Here is a 14535-nt window from a genome sequence, read left to right on the forward strand (position 1 = left end):
CTCTTCAGCTCAAGGCTAGCACTCTACCACTTGAGCCACAGCGCCACTTCCGGCTTTTTTCTTTTTGCTTATGTGGTGCTGAGGAATCGAACCCAGGGCCTCGAGCATGCAAGTCAAGCGCTCTACCACTGAGCCACCTTCCCAGCCCCTTGGACAGAGAATTTAAAAGAAAGAATAGATACATTTTGGCCCATTGCTTGGTATAGGACCACAACCACGCCCAATTTTCCCCACACACTGGTGAATTTTCCTGGGCTTCAAAAGCCACTGGTGGCTCACACCTGTACTCCTAGCTATTCAAGAGGCTGAGATCTGAGGATCATGGTTCAAAGTCAGTCTGGGCCGAAAAGTCTGTGAGACTCTTATCAGCCAGCCCAGGCAGGAATGTCTGTGAGACCCTTATCACCAATTAACCCCCCTTTCCCCCTATCTACCCCCCCCTCAAATGGCAGAGCCCTAGCCTTGAGCAAAAAAGCTCAGGGACAGCACCCAGGTCCTAAGTTCAAGCTCTAGTACCAGCACACACAAGATAATGGATTTTTTAATTGTTACCATAAAGGTGATATAAAGAGGGTACAGTTACATATCTCAGGTAATGAGTGTCACTCCTTCCTTCATTTTCTCCCAGTTTTTCCTTTTGGTCCCCACCCACGAGTTGTATAGTTTTTCAACATAGTGTCTAGCATTGGGTATCTTTTTTTTTTTGGGGGGGGTCCAGTCGTAGGGCCTGAACTCTGGGCCTGGGCACTGTCCCTCAGCTCTTCAGCTCAAGGCTAGCACTCTACCACTTGAGCCACAGTGCCACTTCCTGCTTTTTTCTTTTTGCTTATGTGGTGCTGAGGAATCGAACCCAGGGCCTCAGGCATGCCTTTACCACTGAGCCACCTTCCCAGGCCTTGGGTATCCTTTTAAAATAAGGAAAACATAGGATGTATTTGTCAAAATTTATTACTAAGGTTCTTAATTTAAAATGGGTTATATGTTATAGTCCCTTTTTTCTGCCCCTCAGATCTTTCCTCCTTTTTTGAACTTGTATCTTCTTGAACCATTTTCCTATTGTCACTTGTTACCATTTCCATCAGTGCTGTAATGAATGTCAGATTCTTCTCAGATTAGCCTGTTGTGTGGTTAATTTTATGGCTGTGGAGTGGTTGAGTCATGCTGTGTGGACAAATGAAATATTCAAAGTGTGTTGAAATTGAACACCTGGCTGACTTTCTAGTTTTTAACATTAGCTCAGAGTTTTGTTTTTTTTTTATGTCTTAAACTATTAGAGAGTATTACTACATTTTTACTTGTTGAATTCTTTTAACATGGATTTCCTAAGAATAAGGGCATTTAGTTTATATACCTATAGCACTATGGTACAGCTATGTCCAATTCAGGGACTTGAACAGTGATTCTGAGAAACAGATCATCTTGTTTCATGCTCCATTTTTCCTCATGATCTATCAAGGATCAAGCTCCCGTATTTGATTGTTTTGTTTTGTTTTTGGGTCCGGTTGTGGGCCTGAGTTCTGGGCCTGGGCACTCTTCAGCTCAAGGCTAGCGCTCTACCACTTGAGCCACAACGCCACTTCCAGCTTTTTTTTTTTTTCTGCTTATGTGGTGCTGAGGAATAGAACCCAGGGCCTCATGCATGCAAGGCAAGCGCTCTACCACTGAGCCACCTTCCTAGCCCCAAGCTCCCCTATTTGAAAGCTGCTGAAATCCATTGCCCTTTCCATGCTGGTACCCTGTGTGGGTATGGGTATGGGTATGGGTATGGATGTGGGATGGAGGGAGCAAAGGAAGAAAGGAGGGAGGAAAAGATCAGAGGTTGAGATCAGGGTCTGGAATTGTTGCTCAGCTTTCTTGCTCACCAGCACTCTACCACTTGAATCATGTATTAAGCATCTACCTATTGTGTTATTTTATCTCTTGAAAGTTACATTTTTTGTAGGGTAGGTCGTGATGATTTTATAGAATCACCTCTCAGTTTGGGTTTGTCTGACTGTCCTACTTTTAACAATGATTAAGGTATGTTTTTTTACCTGGAAATGATTGCCTAGCCTATAATTCAGCAAAAATGTATACACAGTGTCCTTGTGTGTTAGCAGGGAAGTCTTGTGACCAGCTGGCCCTCAGAGCCCATTGAGATCAAGGAAGAGGAGGTCAGCGAGGAGGAGGCTGCCACCACTGCCCCTAGTTTGAAGCAGGAGCCTGTTCCTGCAGAGCTGGATGGAGCAAACACACCGGAGCCCTTGGAAACGTTCCCCAAGTCTGAAGACCAGGAAGATTCCTCCACAGAAACAAGCCTGCCCTACAAGTGGGTGGTGGAGGCAGCAAACCTTCTCATCCCTGCTGTGGGTTCTAGTCTCTCTGAAGCCCTGGACTTGATCGAGTCGGTACGTTGGTTACAGCACTTCATAATGGGCACCGAAGCCTTTGTTCCCTCCCCAACATGGAGTACTTGTGGACCTGCATCTTTTTGTTATTGCTGTCATCCACTTCTGTTTACTGACCAGTGTGTTAGCTGGTCCTGAGCAGGGCCCACTGCATGCAGTTGGCCCTCAGAAGTTCCCAGTGTGAGCAGCAGGGGTGTGCAGAACAGCTCTGATCCATGAGTACAGCACAGGATGAGGTGGACAGCCTGGTATATGAGGGCACTGCACTGTTATCAATGGTGACAAGCTGTAATAGCACTGTAGTATGTGATGCTACATGGTTAGATTTCCCTGGAGAGGGATCCAGGAAGTGACCGGTTGTGACTGGTTCTACAGTGACAAATGTTTTGCTACTTAGGATGAGTAGCCTGTGTACTGACCATTGCACACAGGGTAGATTGTAACCCTTTGTCATGGGCACTCCATGGAGCTACCCCCCTTAGTGTAAATGACATCCAGCTCCTAGCTGCACTAGCTTGGAGTCAGACCTCCCTGTCTGGCCCAGAGCTCAGGCTCTTTTCATAATTACCTTCCATCCCTACCACTGAAGGTGGTTGCTTCATTAGCAGAAACTTGCTTTCTCTCCCATGGATCTGCTCCAGGCAATTTTTTTTTTTTTTGTCAGTCATGGGGCCTGAACTCTGGGCCTAGGTGCTGTCTTTCAGCTTTTCAGCTCAAGGCTAGCACTCTACCACTTAAGCCACAGTGCTACTTCCGGCTTTTTTCTGCTTATGTGGTGCTGAGGAATTGAACCCAGGGCCTCATGCATGCAAAACAAGCACTCTACTACTGAGCCACCTTCCCAGTCCCTGCTCTAGGCAATCTTTACAAGATGTGAGCTGTGGCCAGCTCTGGGCAGGCCTTAACAGTACACTGCTCCAGGATCTGGCAAATCCTGAGGACCAGTGTCACCAGTAGAATCCACCCAGGGCCACACTTCCAAGACCAAAGTGGATCTCTGTTTTCAGCAGCCTTTGGGCTTGTACTGTGATTTTCTGCATAAAGCTGAATGACTCTCAGGTTTGTTCTTAGAAGCTCAGTGGAGGTTCCTTGGTTAAGAAGCTGGAAAAGGGCTGGGAAGGTGGCTCAGCAGTAGAGTGCTTGCCTCTCATGCATGAGGCCCTGGGTTCGATTCCTTAGTACCACATAAACAGAAAAAGCCGGAAGTGGCACTGTGGCTCAAGTGGTAGAGTGCTAGCTTTGAGCTGAAGAGCTCAGGGACAGCACCTAGGCTTAGAGTTCAAGCCCCATGACCAAAAAAAAAAAAAAAAAAATCAAGCTGGAAAAGCCATACTGCTCAAGCAAGACGGGTGTTAGAATGAGAAACAGCTTATAAAGTGTCCTCTGGAGGAGGCACCACATGGGCAAGCACCATTTCTTCCTCTGTGCTGTATCTTGATCTATTAGAAGCATAGGTGGATAGGCCCCAAAACTGAGGGAGTTCCTAAGTGATTTACCCTGGGTGGGACCATGTTTGACACTTGTATGTTTCCTTCAGTGTTGGAGCCTGAACTTTGAAACAGTGATTTCTAACTTCCTTCTCTGGGTAGGACCCTGATGCTTGGTGTGATTTGAGTAAATTTGACCTTCCTGAAGAGCCCTCTGCAGAGGGCAGCATTAACAGCAGCCTGGAGCAGCCTGAAACGTCACAGCAGCAGCAGGTACTGCCGGTTCGCCAGCCCACCACACCAGGCCCCAGTGTGACTGAGTACCGCCTCGATGGCCACACCATCTCTGACTTAAGCCGTAGCAGTCGTGGTGAGCTGATCCCCATCTCCCCCAACACTGAGGTTGGGGGCTTGGGCATCGGCACGCCACCCTCAGTGCTCAAGCGGCAGAAGAAGCGACGTGTGGCCCTGTCTCCGGTCACAGAGAATAGTGCCAGCCTGTCCTTCCTGGACTCCTGTAACAGTATCACCCCCAAGAGCACACCTGTCAAGACCCTGCCCTTCTCACCCTCCCAGGTATGTGAGCCTCCCACTGTTCATTGGGTTCTATTTAGACACCTAGTACCCAGCACATACTGTTCAGCCACCCTTCATTGAGTATGTACTATGGACCTGTTCCTGCCTCCTTTAACTTACACTGTGACAGCAGAGTAAGAAGGCTCAGATAAGTGTGATAGATGGTGTGAGGGGAGAGGGTTATGATGCTGTGCATGCTACTAGCTGGGACTCAAGTAGGGGAGAGAAAAGCAACTTGCACTGAGCAAATGGTCCCTGGACAGTGAAGTGGGCAGAAGGCTTGGCTACATTTTTCTGAGAGAACTCTTTCCACAACCACTTGTTTATAGATGGAATTGGGACAGCCTTGCCTGCCCTTGAGGCAGTGGCCAGTGCTGGGAGAAGGCTTCTGATAACTGGCCAGAATGGAGTGCAGAAAGCTATGGGAAAGAAAGCAGGCCCTGCATCCTCCATAGCATCCTGGGCTCTGGGTCCAACGCTGGAGCTCTGTAGTACATGAGTAAGAGCTAGGCAGGCAGGCCCCGGGAGGAGCTCAATCTTCCTGGAGAGCTACATGGAGCAGGCTCTCTTTTGCCTTGGGCAAAGATAGGGGAATTAGGAATACTGAGTAGGGGAGTGAAGTTTGGCAGAGTGGATGGGGGTGGGGCACATCTTTGAGATATGGATAATTTAGGGTCACGTACTGCCCTGAGTCTGTGTGAAGATTGCTGGAGCCTGGTCCTGCTGCTCCCGTGTCCACGTGGAGGCTTTGGTTTTTGTTGGGTCTGTGTTTCTCCTGGCTAGGGCAGAAAACAAGCCTCAAGCTGGCATGTTGAAGATGAAGGTATCTGCGTGGAATGATTGGGATAGCTCGTGGGATATCTGAGAAGACTGTCAGTTTTCTAGGGCCACCACACCCTTACCAAGGTCTAGGTGACATGGGCAACAGGAATGTATTCTCACAGCTCTAGAGATTAGAAGCCCTGAGATCAAGGTGTTAGTAGCCTGGAGTTCCTCAGAAGCCTCTTTCCTGAGGCTTCACTTGGTCATTCTTTAAGTAACTTTGTCCTAATCTCTTACCTTTTGTAAGTACTTCCTGGTATAATCTCATAAGGACTTTAGTTAAGGAGTTTGGGCCCACCTAATGATTTCATTTCCAAATGTCTACCTCTTAAATTTTTCCACACCTCCACCCTGAGATTGATTGGGGTTAGTACTTCAGTGCCTAAAACTGAGAAGGGCATTTCAGGTTCTGGGCTGCTGGTTAAAGAAGGAAATCAGCTCTCAGCTGCTCTCTTTGGTTCTGAATGGCGAGTGGGGGGTGGCTGACCCATCTCAGAGGCCTGCCTTGGGTGATAGGCCTGAGGCAGTAAGCCTGAGCCCTTGGGTACCTCGCCTTCCAAGCACCACTGTGTTACTGTGTCTTACGTTTCCATACATCAGTTAAAAGGTGCTTTTATTTCATTTGATCAAGAGCTGTCTCAGTTTGTTTTTTTTTTTTTGTCTTAACCACCCTGAGGCAGTAAGTGCTAGAATTGACAACCCTACTTGGTGGGCTCCTGTCCATCTCTAGCTGTTTGTTTGTACCCCACACATCAGGAGAGACCTCAGCCTCACAGAACAAATGTATTGAGAGGGACTCTTAAGGGTCTCTTCTACCCTTACGTAGGCTTCTTTGTCTCATGTTGCCTCTTTGTCTGGCAGTTTCTGAACTTCTGGAACAAACAGGACACCTTAGAACTGGAGAGCCCCTCGCTAACGTCCACTCCAGTGTGCAGCCAGAAGGTGGTGGTCACCACGCCCCTGCACCGGGACAAGACACCTCTGCACCAGAAGCATGCTGCGTAAGTGCAGTGACCCCTGCTCTGGCCCCAGTGGGGAAGAGTTCTGGGGAAAACAACTGATGACGGGTTCAGGAGCGCATTCTCCTTGCTATCCACCACAGCTCTTCATTTCTGTCAGTATTCTACTACATTACCTTCTTTGTTTTCAGTTTTTAAGTTAATAGTTTTATAATCTTAGGAACAGAGTACAGATTGTCACACAACAAAACCCCATAATCTTCCCCCTTTTTATAAATGCTAAGTGCCAATCCATTCATTTTGAGCCAGAAGGTAGTTCTGGCCTATTGGCCCTTGGGTTTTGATCCTGCCTTGGGAGTTAGAGCACACAGATTCTCCTGTGGCCTGCTGGCAGCCTGCTTTTTGAAAGGTTTCAGTAATATGTTTGCATCCTTGTTTGGGTATGTGACTGAATTTCAGATAGTTGCTTCACTGCTCCTCTACTGGTTTTGCTGCAAGAGAAGCATTGCTGTTACTCCATGAGTACGATCTGTGTTCAGGAATTTATTTAGCCCCCTGCAGTGAAGAATTAATGTATATGTACAAAATTAAGAAAAGTGAAGGAAGTGGTGGATTGGGAGGGATAGGTGAGAATGATGAAAGAGGAGCCATTGATAAAGGTGCATTTTATGTATTCATCTACTGCTTTGTAAAATGGCAAACTCCTTTGTATAACTAATTAAAGACAATAAAATGTTAAAAAAAATAAAAATAAATTTAAAAAAGGAAACAAAAATAATCAGGCTCCAGTGGCTCATTCCTGTAATACTAGCCACTCAGGAGGCTGAGATCTGGTTCAAACCAGCCTGGACAAGAAAGTCCTTGAGACTCTTATCTCCAATTAATCACAGAAAAAGCCTGAAGTGGAGCTGTGGCTCAAGTGGTAAGAGTGCTAGCCTTAAGCAAAAGAAGCTCAAAGACAGAACCCAGGCCCTGAGTTCAAGCCCCAGGACCAGCAAAAAATATAATTCTGGCATCAGCTAGGCTGCTGTTTGGAATGAATGGAGTGAAGAGCACAGCAGGACATAGTGGATGAGAGGAGCTTCAGTAATATCACAGAGCTCCAAAGTTCCGCTGCTTCAGAAGAGCAGGCGAAAAGAGAGTTATTTTCTGGGTTGGTCAGTTTTCTTGAGTTCTCAGCATTCAGGTGAGACTTCGCTTTCTGTGGTCTGGTCTTGTCCCATGGTTTCTTAACAACTAGAGCTAGATACAGAAATCTGGAGGGAAAATAGTTGTGATTCAAACAGTAGTCAAGGCTTTGTTTTCTCAGAAGCATTTATGTTGTGTACAATTCCCTTATCTATCCAGCAGCTTTCTTAACAAGAGGGTATTTTTTTTTTCATTTTTTGTCTGTCTGGATCCTTGTAGATTTTTTTTCCCTTTTATTTTTTCACATTTGTCAAGCTATTGCAGGTATGGTATTTCTATTAACTTTTTAACTCCTTTCTCCATCTTCATATTCTAGTTTACCCATTTTAAGTCCTTTCTTTGACCTCTGCAAGAAAATCACGGGATTTTTTTTTTTTTCTTTCTGCCAATGCCTCTCTAGCCCTCTGTCTTCCAGGATTGTATTTTCCTTTTCCAAGAAATTTTCCGTGTTCCTTTTCATGACATGTTCCTGAGGTTTGTTTTCAATGCAGGATATGGAGCCTTGGACCTCATACACACTAGGCAAGTGCTGTACCATTGAGCCACATCCAGCCTCTTCCTGATTTTGTGATGCTATAGATAAAAGGCTCTGGAGTTTCCTCTTGTCCCCATCCCCTACCCCCAGATGCTTAATGGAGGTTCATATTCTCCCTTTGAACTGTGTGTAGTCTGAACTGAGGTGTTTACATTTACTTGTGTTTTTCTTTGCTGTTCCTTCCCATGAGGAGGGCGGATCCCTATGGGAGATAACAAGGATTGGGAGATTATAATCTGTGGATTACTACTAGATCGCCAAGAAGTAAAATAGTCTGCATTTGTTCTAACTTTTTATCTCCGCACGGAGATATCTGGACTGCTAGGTATCTGGGACTTTGTCTCCACTCCCAGTGACCCTTTCTAGTGCTTTGTCCCTTTACTGTTCTAGTGATGCCTTGAAAGTCAGCTGAGAAGCATTTCTAGGTGACCATGTCCAATTAGACCCTTACAGGGATCATGCTTAGGGATCTGACCTCGGTTAGTAGAGCTAGGGTTTGCCATAACCCTAAGTCCTAATGCTCTGGTACACTGTTCCTGCCTCTTCCTGCTTCTGAGTCACCTTTTCCAGTGCAGGCTAAATGCTGGTGAAGGTTTATATCTGCTTTAGAAGAGGCTCTGGTTCTGCTTTTGAGCCAGGCTGCTTCCATGTTTCACATTGCTAACATTCCTTCTGCCTTTCTGCCTATACTGGGGTGATTCGAGGAGACTTACTTGGGAGATCTTCCTGGATCTCCCCTGCCCCATACTGGCTCTGAAGCTCAGCCACATGCCCTTGCTCCTGGAAGATGTCTTGTTGAGTCTGACCATAACTGAGCAGCATTCTCTTTCACCATGGATGGGTGGGCTCCTCTTAAACCCTTTCTTGTCCTTTCTGTTACTGAGAATGGCCCTTTCTGTGCCCATGATCTGTATCTGGGAACAAGGCAGAGTTGTGGGCTGTTACATTAGTGCAATGGGAAGAGTTCTCATGTGTGATGCTTTCTAACACTGGGCCTGGAGTTGGGGGAAAGGAAAGCCGGGAGTCTGCCCTCTCCTATTGGTGAGCCACTTCCTTCGGTGCCTGGCAGGTTTGTAACCCCAGATCAGAAGTACTCCATGGACAACACTCCCCACACGCCAACCCCGTTCAAGAATGCCCTGGAGAAGTACGGACCACTGAAACCTCTGGTATGTGACTCAGTCACTATGTAGGTCGCTGTAGCAGGCTCATCCCACATTGGTGTTTTTCAGAGCCTTTCCTCTGGATTTCCCTCTCAGGAGAACATGCAGACATCTCATTTTAATAAGTGGGCACCTCAAGACTGGTACTTGCTACCACCTAATTGACATTTAAGTGTGACAGGCAGGCACTGGCTAGTGGTGGAAACAGTAGTATTCTGGAGCAGCAGCCTGTAGGATGTTGGAAGCAGACATTAAACACATGACACAATACTCAGCTGAGAGGGAAATGGAGGGTGCTGGAAAAGGGCTCCTGGCTGTCTCAGTCCTTTGGGGCTCCTCACACCAGAGCCTTTTGACCAACTCCTAACTCTTAGAGAACACAGGGAAGCCACTTGGGGTCTGCAGTGCCCAGTGAGGACACCCTGGGGCATCTTGCTCTGGCAGCACACTTCCTCCTAGATGATGGGATGACTGTGCTTGCCTGTTGTCTCTGACACAGGCAGAACTGGGGTGTAGGTGGAAGAGAAGAACAGCAGGGCTGCAAAGTGAGTTTCAGTTGACTGCACAAGCCTCCGTGGTGCCTCCTATCTCTGCTGTGTGCAGTAGAGGGGTGGGCTGGGTTTCTGGTACCACAGGAGTAGACAGTTCAGTAGGGTTTTAGGGACTGCTGTGGGTGACCAAAAACTAGTTAGTGCAGGCGGCTCTTTCTTGTCAGAACGGAGGCCTTCATGCTATCCAAACTTGGGCAACTGAATGTAAAGTTACACAGCCTTTTTGGATGACACTTGCGATGTCACTTTGCCCTAAATATTTCACTCAGGAGCCTTCTACCTCCCCTGCTCTCTGCTCTCTGTGGCTACAGAGGTAACTTGGAATTCCCAGATCTCGTCAGGGCAAGTGAACCCCTGAATGTCCCTGTTAGGTGGAACTGAGGGAGCCTGAGCTTTCAGCAGCTCCAAGTTTTTTGTTTTTATTTATTTATTGTTTGAGACTTCCTATGAAGTCTCATGGCCTTGAACTTGCTATGTAGCCCAAGCTGGCCTTGAACTTAGGATCCCTTGGCCTCAGCGTCCCAAGTGCTTGGATTTCAGCTACGCTTTTTTGAGATAGAATCTTAAACTACTGGGCTCAAGTATTTCTTTTGCCATAGCCCCTCTCTCACCTCACTCCCACACATAGATGGGATTTCAGGGCACAGAGGGCTTGAGAATTTAGATTGCCAGGACAGCTGTAGCCTTGGGTAGGCTCTTGGTTTCTGAGCCTGAATTTCTACTCTACAAAACCAACAGTTATTGCATAGAGCTGTGTGGGGTTACTGTGTGTAGGGGTCTGCTGACCATGCAGATCCTTGTGATCAAGTCTACTTGTCCAGAGCTGGACAGTTAATTTTGTGAATGATGCACTAGAGGTCAGCAACTGGCACATGCCTTCCCCCTGGCTTGCCCAGTATTGCCCAACAATGACTAGTCTGCCCTGAGTCCTACACCTACCCAGCTTCACGTGCACTGCCCATAGCCCCAGACCCCACACCTGGAGGAGGACTTGAAGGAGGTGCTGCGCTCTGAGGCTGGCATGGAACTCATCCTGGAAGACAATGTTGTGAGACCTGAGAAGCAGAAGAAGAAGCCCGGGGTAAGACTGCAGAGCTGGGGAGCCCCTATTGCTAGTCAGGTCAGTTCAGAGGGGAGACATTGGAGCCATGGGGAGAGGCATGGCCTGGGGAAAGGAGATAAAAGTGAAGTGCCTTATTGACAAAACTGACAGTCAGGCCCTGGTGTCTTACCTAGACCTCTCTTCTTCCCCCTTGGATAGTTCACTTAGGTATCCAGCATTGTGATTAGGCCTTTAGAGTGGCCCCTAGGCTGGGTATAGCCAGTGCAACCATGATTAGGACCCAGACAGTCTCTCCTAGAGTTAAGCAGGTAGAGACAGACATATATGATAGACATCTTTGACCATCTGAGTCACATGGGATGAAAGATGGTGAAAGGGCTTTCTTTACCTGGAGGAAGAGCTAGCCATGTGAGGGTGCAGGCTGGATGCTTAGACTGTGGGAATGGACTTAGGTGGGAAAACTCATTCACCTGAGGTAAAGTTGATAAGGACACTGGGATTAGAGGGGCAGGAAGGGACTGGCACAGATGCCAGACTTCAGAGTTTGCTTTATCTCTCCCAGTCTGGGTGGGCTCCTCATTGGCTCCCTGAGTGTTACAGATGTTACTAGGATGATTATCTGCAGGCATCTCAAGGGGTATGTTCGTGATAGAGGCTTTTCAGGGGTGAAGAGCGGTTTTCTTGGTGAGTGGACATTTGTGTTGGGTCCTGCTTGCTGCTGCAGTTGGACAGAGCAGGAGTCTGTCAATAGCAGAGTTTAAGGGAGCTGAAGTACCCTGGGTCCCCCTGACCCAAGAACAGTTTCGAGCTAGGCCGTGAAGTTTCCACTGCTGCAGGGCCTGGTTCTGAGATCATCTGCAAGCATGATCATCAGACACTGACCACAGGAATCCCCAGTGCCCTGTAAACAGCCTCCTTCCTCCTCAACTCCCAGGTACGGCGGAGCCCCATCAAGAAAGTCCGGAAGTCTCTAGCTCTTGACATTATGGATGAAGATGGGAAGCTGATGTCCACACTGCCCAAGACACTGTCCATGGTAAGGGGCCAACTGTGACCACCCTGCCCCAGGACTGCTGAGCCATCTTCTGCCCTGGGGCGCATGGCAGAGAGGATTCTGGTTCTCCAGCTGGTCTTCAGAAAGTCTGGGTCCCTACCCCAAGTTTCATTCCTCAGTTCTGCTGTATTTCTTTCGGCAGTTGTATTGCTCTAACACCATGGTTTAGAGACCCAGATGATGAGCCTCCAGACATAGCTTGGTGGTTGGGTACTATCAGATCCACAAGTGTTTGCAGTGTGGGCAGAAGGGCACTGCCTTCACAGAGTAAGGGTACCAAATTCCGAGCTGTGTGGCTTCTAGGTGCTGAGCATGGCTGTCCTGGTGCTGCTCAGTAGGGAGAAGTGAGGAATGGTGGGGTCATGAACAGGGGTGTGCATTGCATGATCAAATTTTGAAAGTAAGACCTGTGTCCTCAAGCTCCTTGGATAGAAACCTCTGTGTCTAGTGACCTCGACTTGCTCCCCCTCCTTTTTTTTTTTTTTTTTTGAATATTGAAAATGGAATCTAGAGTGTCATACATGGCTATACATACACTTTGCCACTGAGGTGAACATGTGAAGTAATGATCAGAAAGCAAAAAAGTGGTGAAGAGGACCCTAAACTGGATTTGAATCTGACATCGCCACTTGCTGCCTAGAATCTTAGATCCAAGTTTGTTGGCTATAAAAGGTCACTGAGCATATGATGGTATAGGCTTGTAATTCCAGCTACTCAGGAAGCAGAGAGAAGGAGGGTCTTGATCTAAGACTCGCTCTGGGCAAAAACAAAAGGACTCAGTATGGCTTGAGTGGTAGAGTTGGTCCCTAGCAACTGTGAGTCCCTAAATTCAATCTCCAGTATCCCCAAAAGGGGAGAAGGCAAGTCACCAGTGTCAGCAACGGAGGCTGGACAGGTGTGAGCTGTGACTCCTCAGGATTTTGGGTCCATACTACATCCCTTTTCATGTATGTGGATGCTTCTAGGACGGACTGAACTAAGGAGCACCCTGACTCCGGACTACATGTGAAAGGAGTGGACACTGCTAAGTGTGTGCTAGGAGGTGCTGGGGCTCCAACTCTTTTTTTTTTTTTTTTGTCGGTCGTGGGGCTTGAACTCTGGGCCTGGGCGCTGTCCCTCAGCTCTTCAGCTCAAGGCGAGTACTCTACCACTTGAGCTATAGCGCCACTTCCTGGGGCTCCAACTCTTGAAAAATACTTACTTAATTCTTTAAGAAATAAAATGATCTTGTTTAAAGTCCTTTAGCATTCTGCCCAAACTTCAGTAGCCAAGAGGTAGTACTGAGAAGTGTTTTGTTGTTCCCTCCCTTCTGTACTTCCCTCTTCTTTCCTTTTCCCTCTCTCCTTTCCTCTCCCTCTTAAAATGTTGACTGACTTGATTGTGATTTTGATTTTAGCCAGCAAATGTCCCATCTAGCTCTTCCAGCCTTACTCTGCCAGGTATCAAAGAGGACAACAGCCTGCTGAATCAGGGCTTCCTTCAGGCTAAGCCTGAGGTGACACCAGTCCAGAAGAACCGGAGCTACTTGCCAATCCCTGCCCCTGTGAGTACTTCCTTAGAGTTCTGCTTTGTTGTCCATTTCACCCCAAGGCCTTGGCACAGGCTTTTCTGTTGCCTTCTTTTGACTGTGTTTATGTGATTAACTTTCTTATGATCTCAGTTCAAAAGCCACTAGGGAGGCCTTCCCTGACCTCACTCTGGAGAGATGCCCCAACCCTGGTTCCCTTTCTGTGGCTGGGTCGCAGTTGTTACTAAATCATTGTCTTTGGTTTGTGTGTCTGTGTGCATGTTTGCTTTGGTGCTTTCTCAAGGGTGAGAGCAAGGGCTGGCCTAGGCCATTCCCATCTCAGCATGCTCACAGGTGCCACCTTGGGGCACAGTACATCTCCTGGCCCAGCCTCCTGTTTCACAGTTGAAGCTCAAGAAGGGAACACAGATGGCTTCCAGCTGGGGTGTATCAGAGAAATGGCCCCTACTCTTCTCTCCCACCGTGGTTTATTGGGAGCATACAGTCCCTCTTAGATAGTCACCTTCTTGCCTCCCCCCAGATGACCAGTGCCTGGAAGATGGTGGCCTGCGGAGGGACCAAGGACCAGCTCTTCATGCAGGAGAAGGCCCGGCAGCTCCTGGGCCGCCTGAAGCCCAGTCACACATCTCGGACCCTCATCTTGTCCTGAGGGGCTCGGAGGGGAAGAGCCCATGTCTCATGTTTACAGGGGCTGGGGTGGGAGCGGAAAAGGGCCTGAGCTAAGAATCTCTCAGGTGACCCCTTGTAGGAGTGTTCTGTTGCCAGCCCCTCCTCAGACTGCTCAGGTGGTGGTGGAAATGCCACACACTGACCTTTCACCAATTCTGGTTACAGGCAGCTCTGGTGCTAACAACCCAGTCCCACTCCTGGGCTTGCCTGCCCCCTCCCCTTGCCATAGGAGCCTTGTTAACATCTCCCAAGTTTGAATCAAGCCTAGCCTCATGACAGACCCTGCTTAAGACAGGGGACGTGGCCAGGATACATCTTCCCTCAAACCCTGTTGTGTTCATTCTCTTGAAAGAATAAAGTTGCCTTTTTTTGTGTGTATGCAGCTCCAGACTCTACCTTTTGTTTTTTTTTTTTCTTTCTTTTTTTTTTTTTTTGTGCCAGTCCTGAGGTTTGAACTGAGTCTGGGCTCTGTCCCTGAGCCTCTTTGTGCTGAAGGCTAGCATTCTACCACTTGAGCCACAGTGCAACTTCCAGCTTTTTCTGAATAGTATAGTGTCTTGAGATAAAAGTCTCACTGACTTTCCTCTCTGGCTTTGAACCACGATCCTCAGAT

General features: G+C 47.8%; 1 protein-coding gene across 2 annotated transcripts in view; it reads left to right on the forward strand.

Moving 5' to 3' along the window:
- Positions 1-14300, forward strand: part of Mybl2 (MYB proto-oncogene like 2) — a 33410-nt gene extending 19110 nt beyond the window's left edge. The window contains exons 7-14 of one of the 2 annotated variants that reach the window (XM_069989799.1): positions 2100-2387; positions 3977-4390; positions 6074-6213; positions 8964-9063; positions 10573-10689; positions 11606-11707; positions 13122-13268; positions 13774-14300. In XM_069989799.1, the coding sequence (XP_069845900.1) occupies positions 2100-2387; positions 3977-4390; positions 6074-6213; positions 8964-9063; positions 10573-10689; positions 11606-11707; positions 13122-13268; positions 13774-13902 (1437 nt within the window). In that variant the 3' untranslated portion in view covers positions 13903-14300. Of the gene's footprint in view, positions 1-2096; positions 2388-3976; positions 4391-6073; positions 6214-8963; positions 9064-10572; positions 10690-11605; positions 11708-13121; positions 13269-13773 lie in introns of both variants that reach the window. The other variant, XM_069989798.1, reaches the window with a different exon arrangement.
- Positions 14301-14535: the final 235 nt, after the last annotated feature.

The sequence above is a fragment of the Dipodomys merriami genome, unplaced genomic scaffold (assembly GCF_024711535.1).
Source record: "Dipodomys merriami isolate MVZ:Mamm:240054 unplaced genomic scaffold, mDipMer1.0.p SCAF_39, whole genome shotgun sequence".
Taxonomy (NCBI): domain Eukaryota; kingdom Metazoa; phylum Chordata; class Mammalia; order Rodentia; family Heteromyidae; genus Dipodomys; species Dipodomys merriami.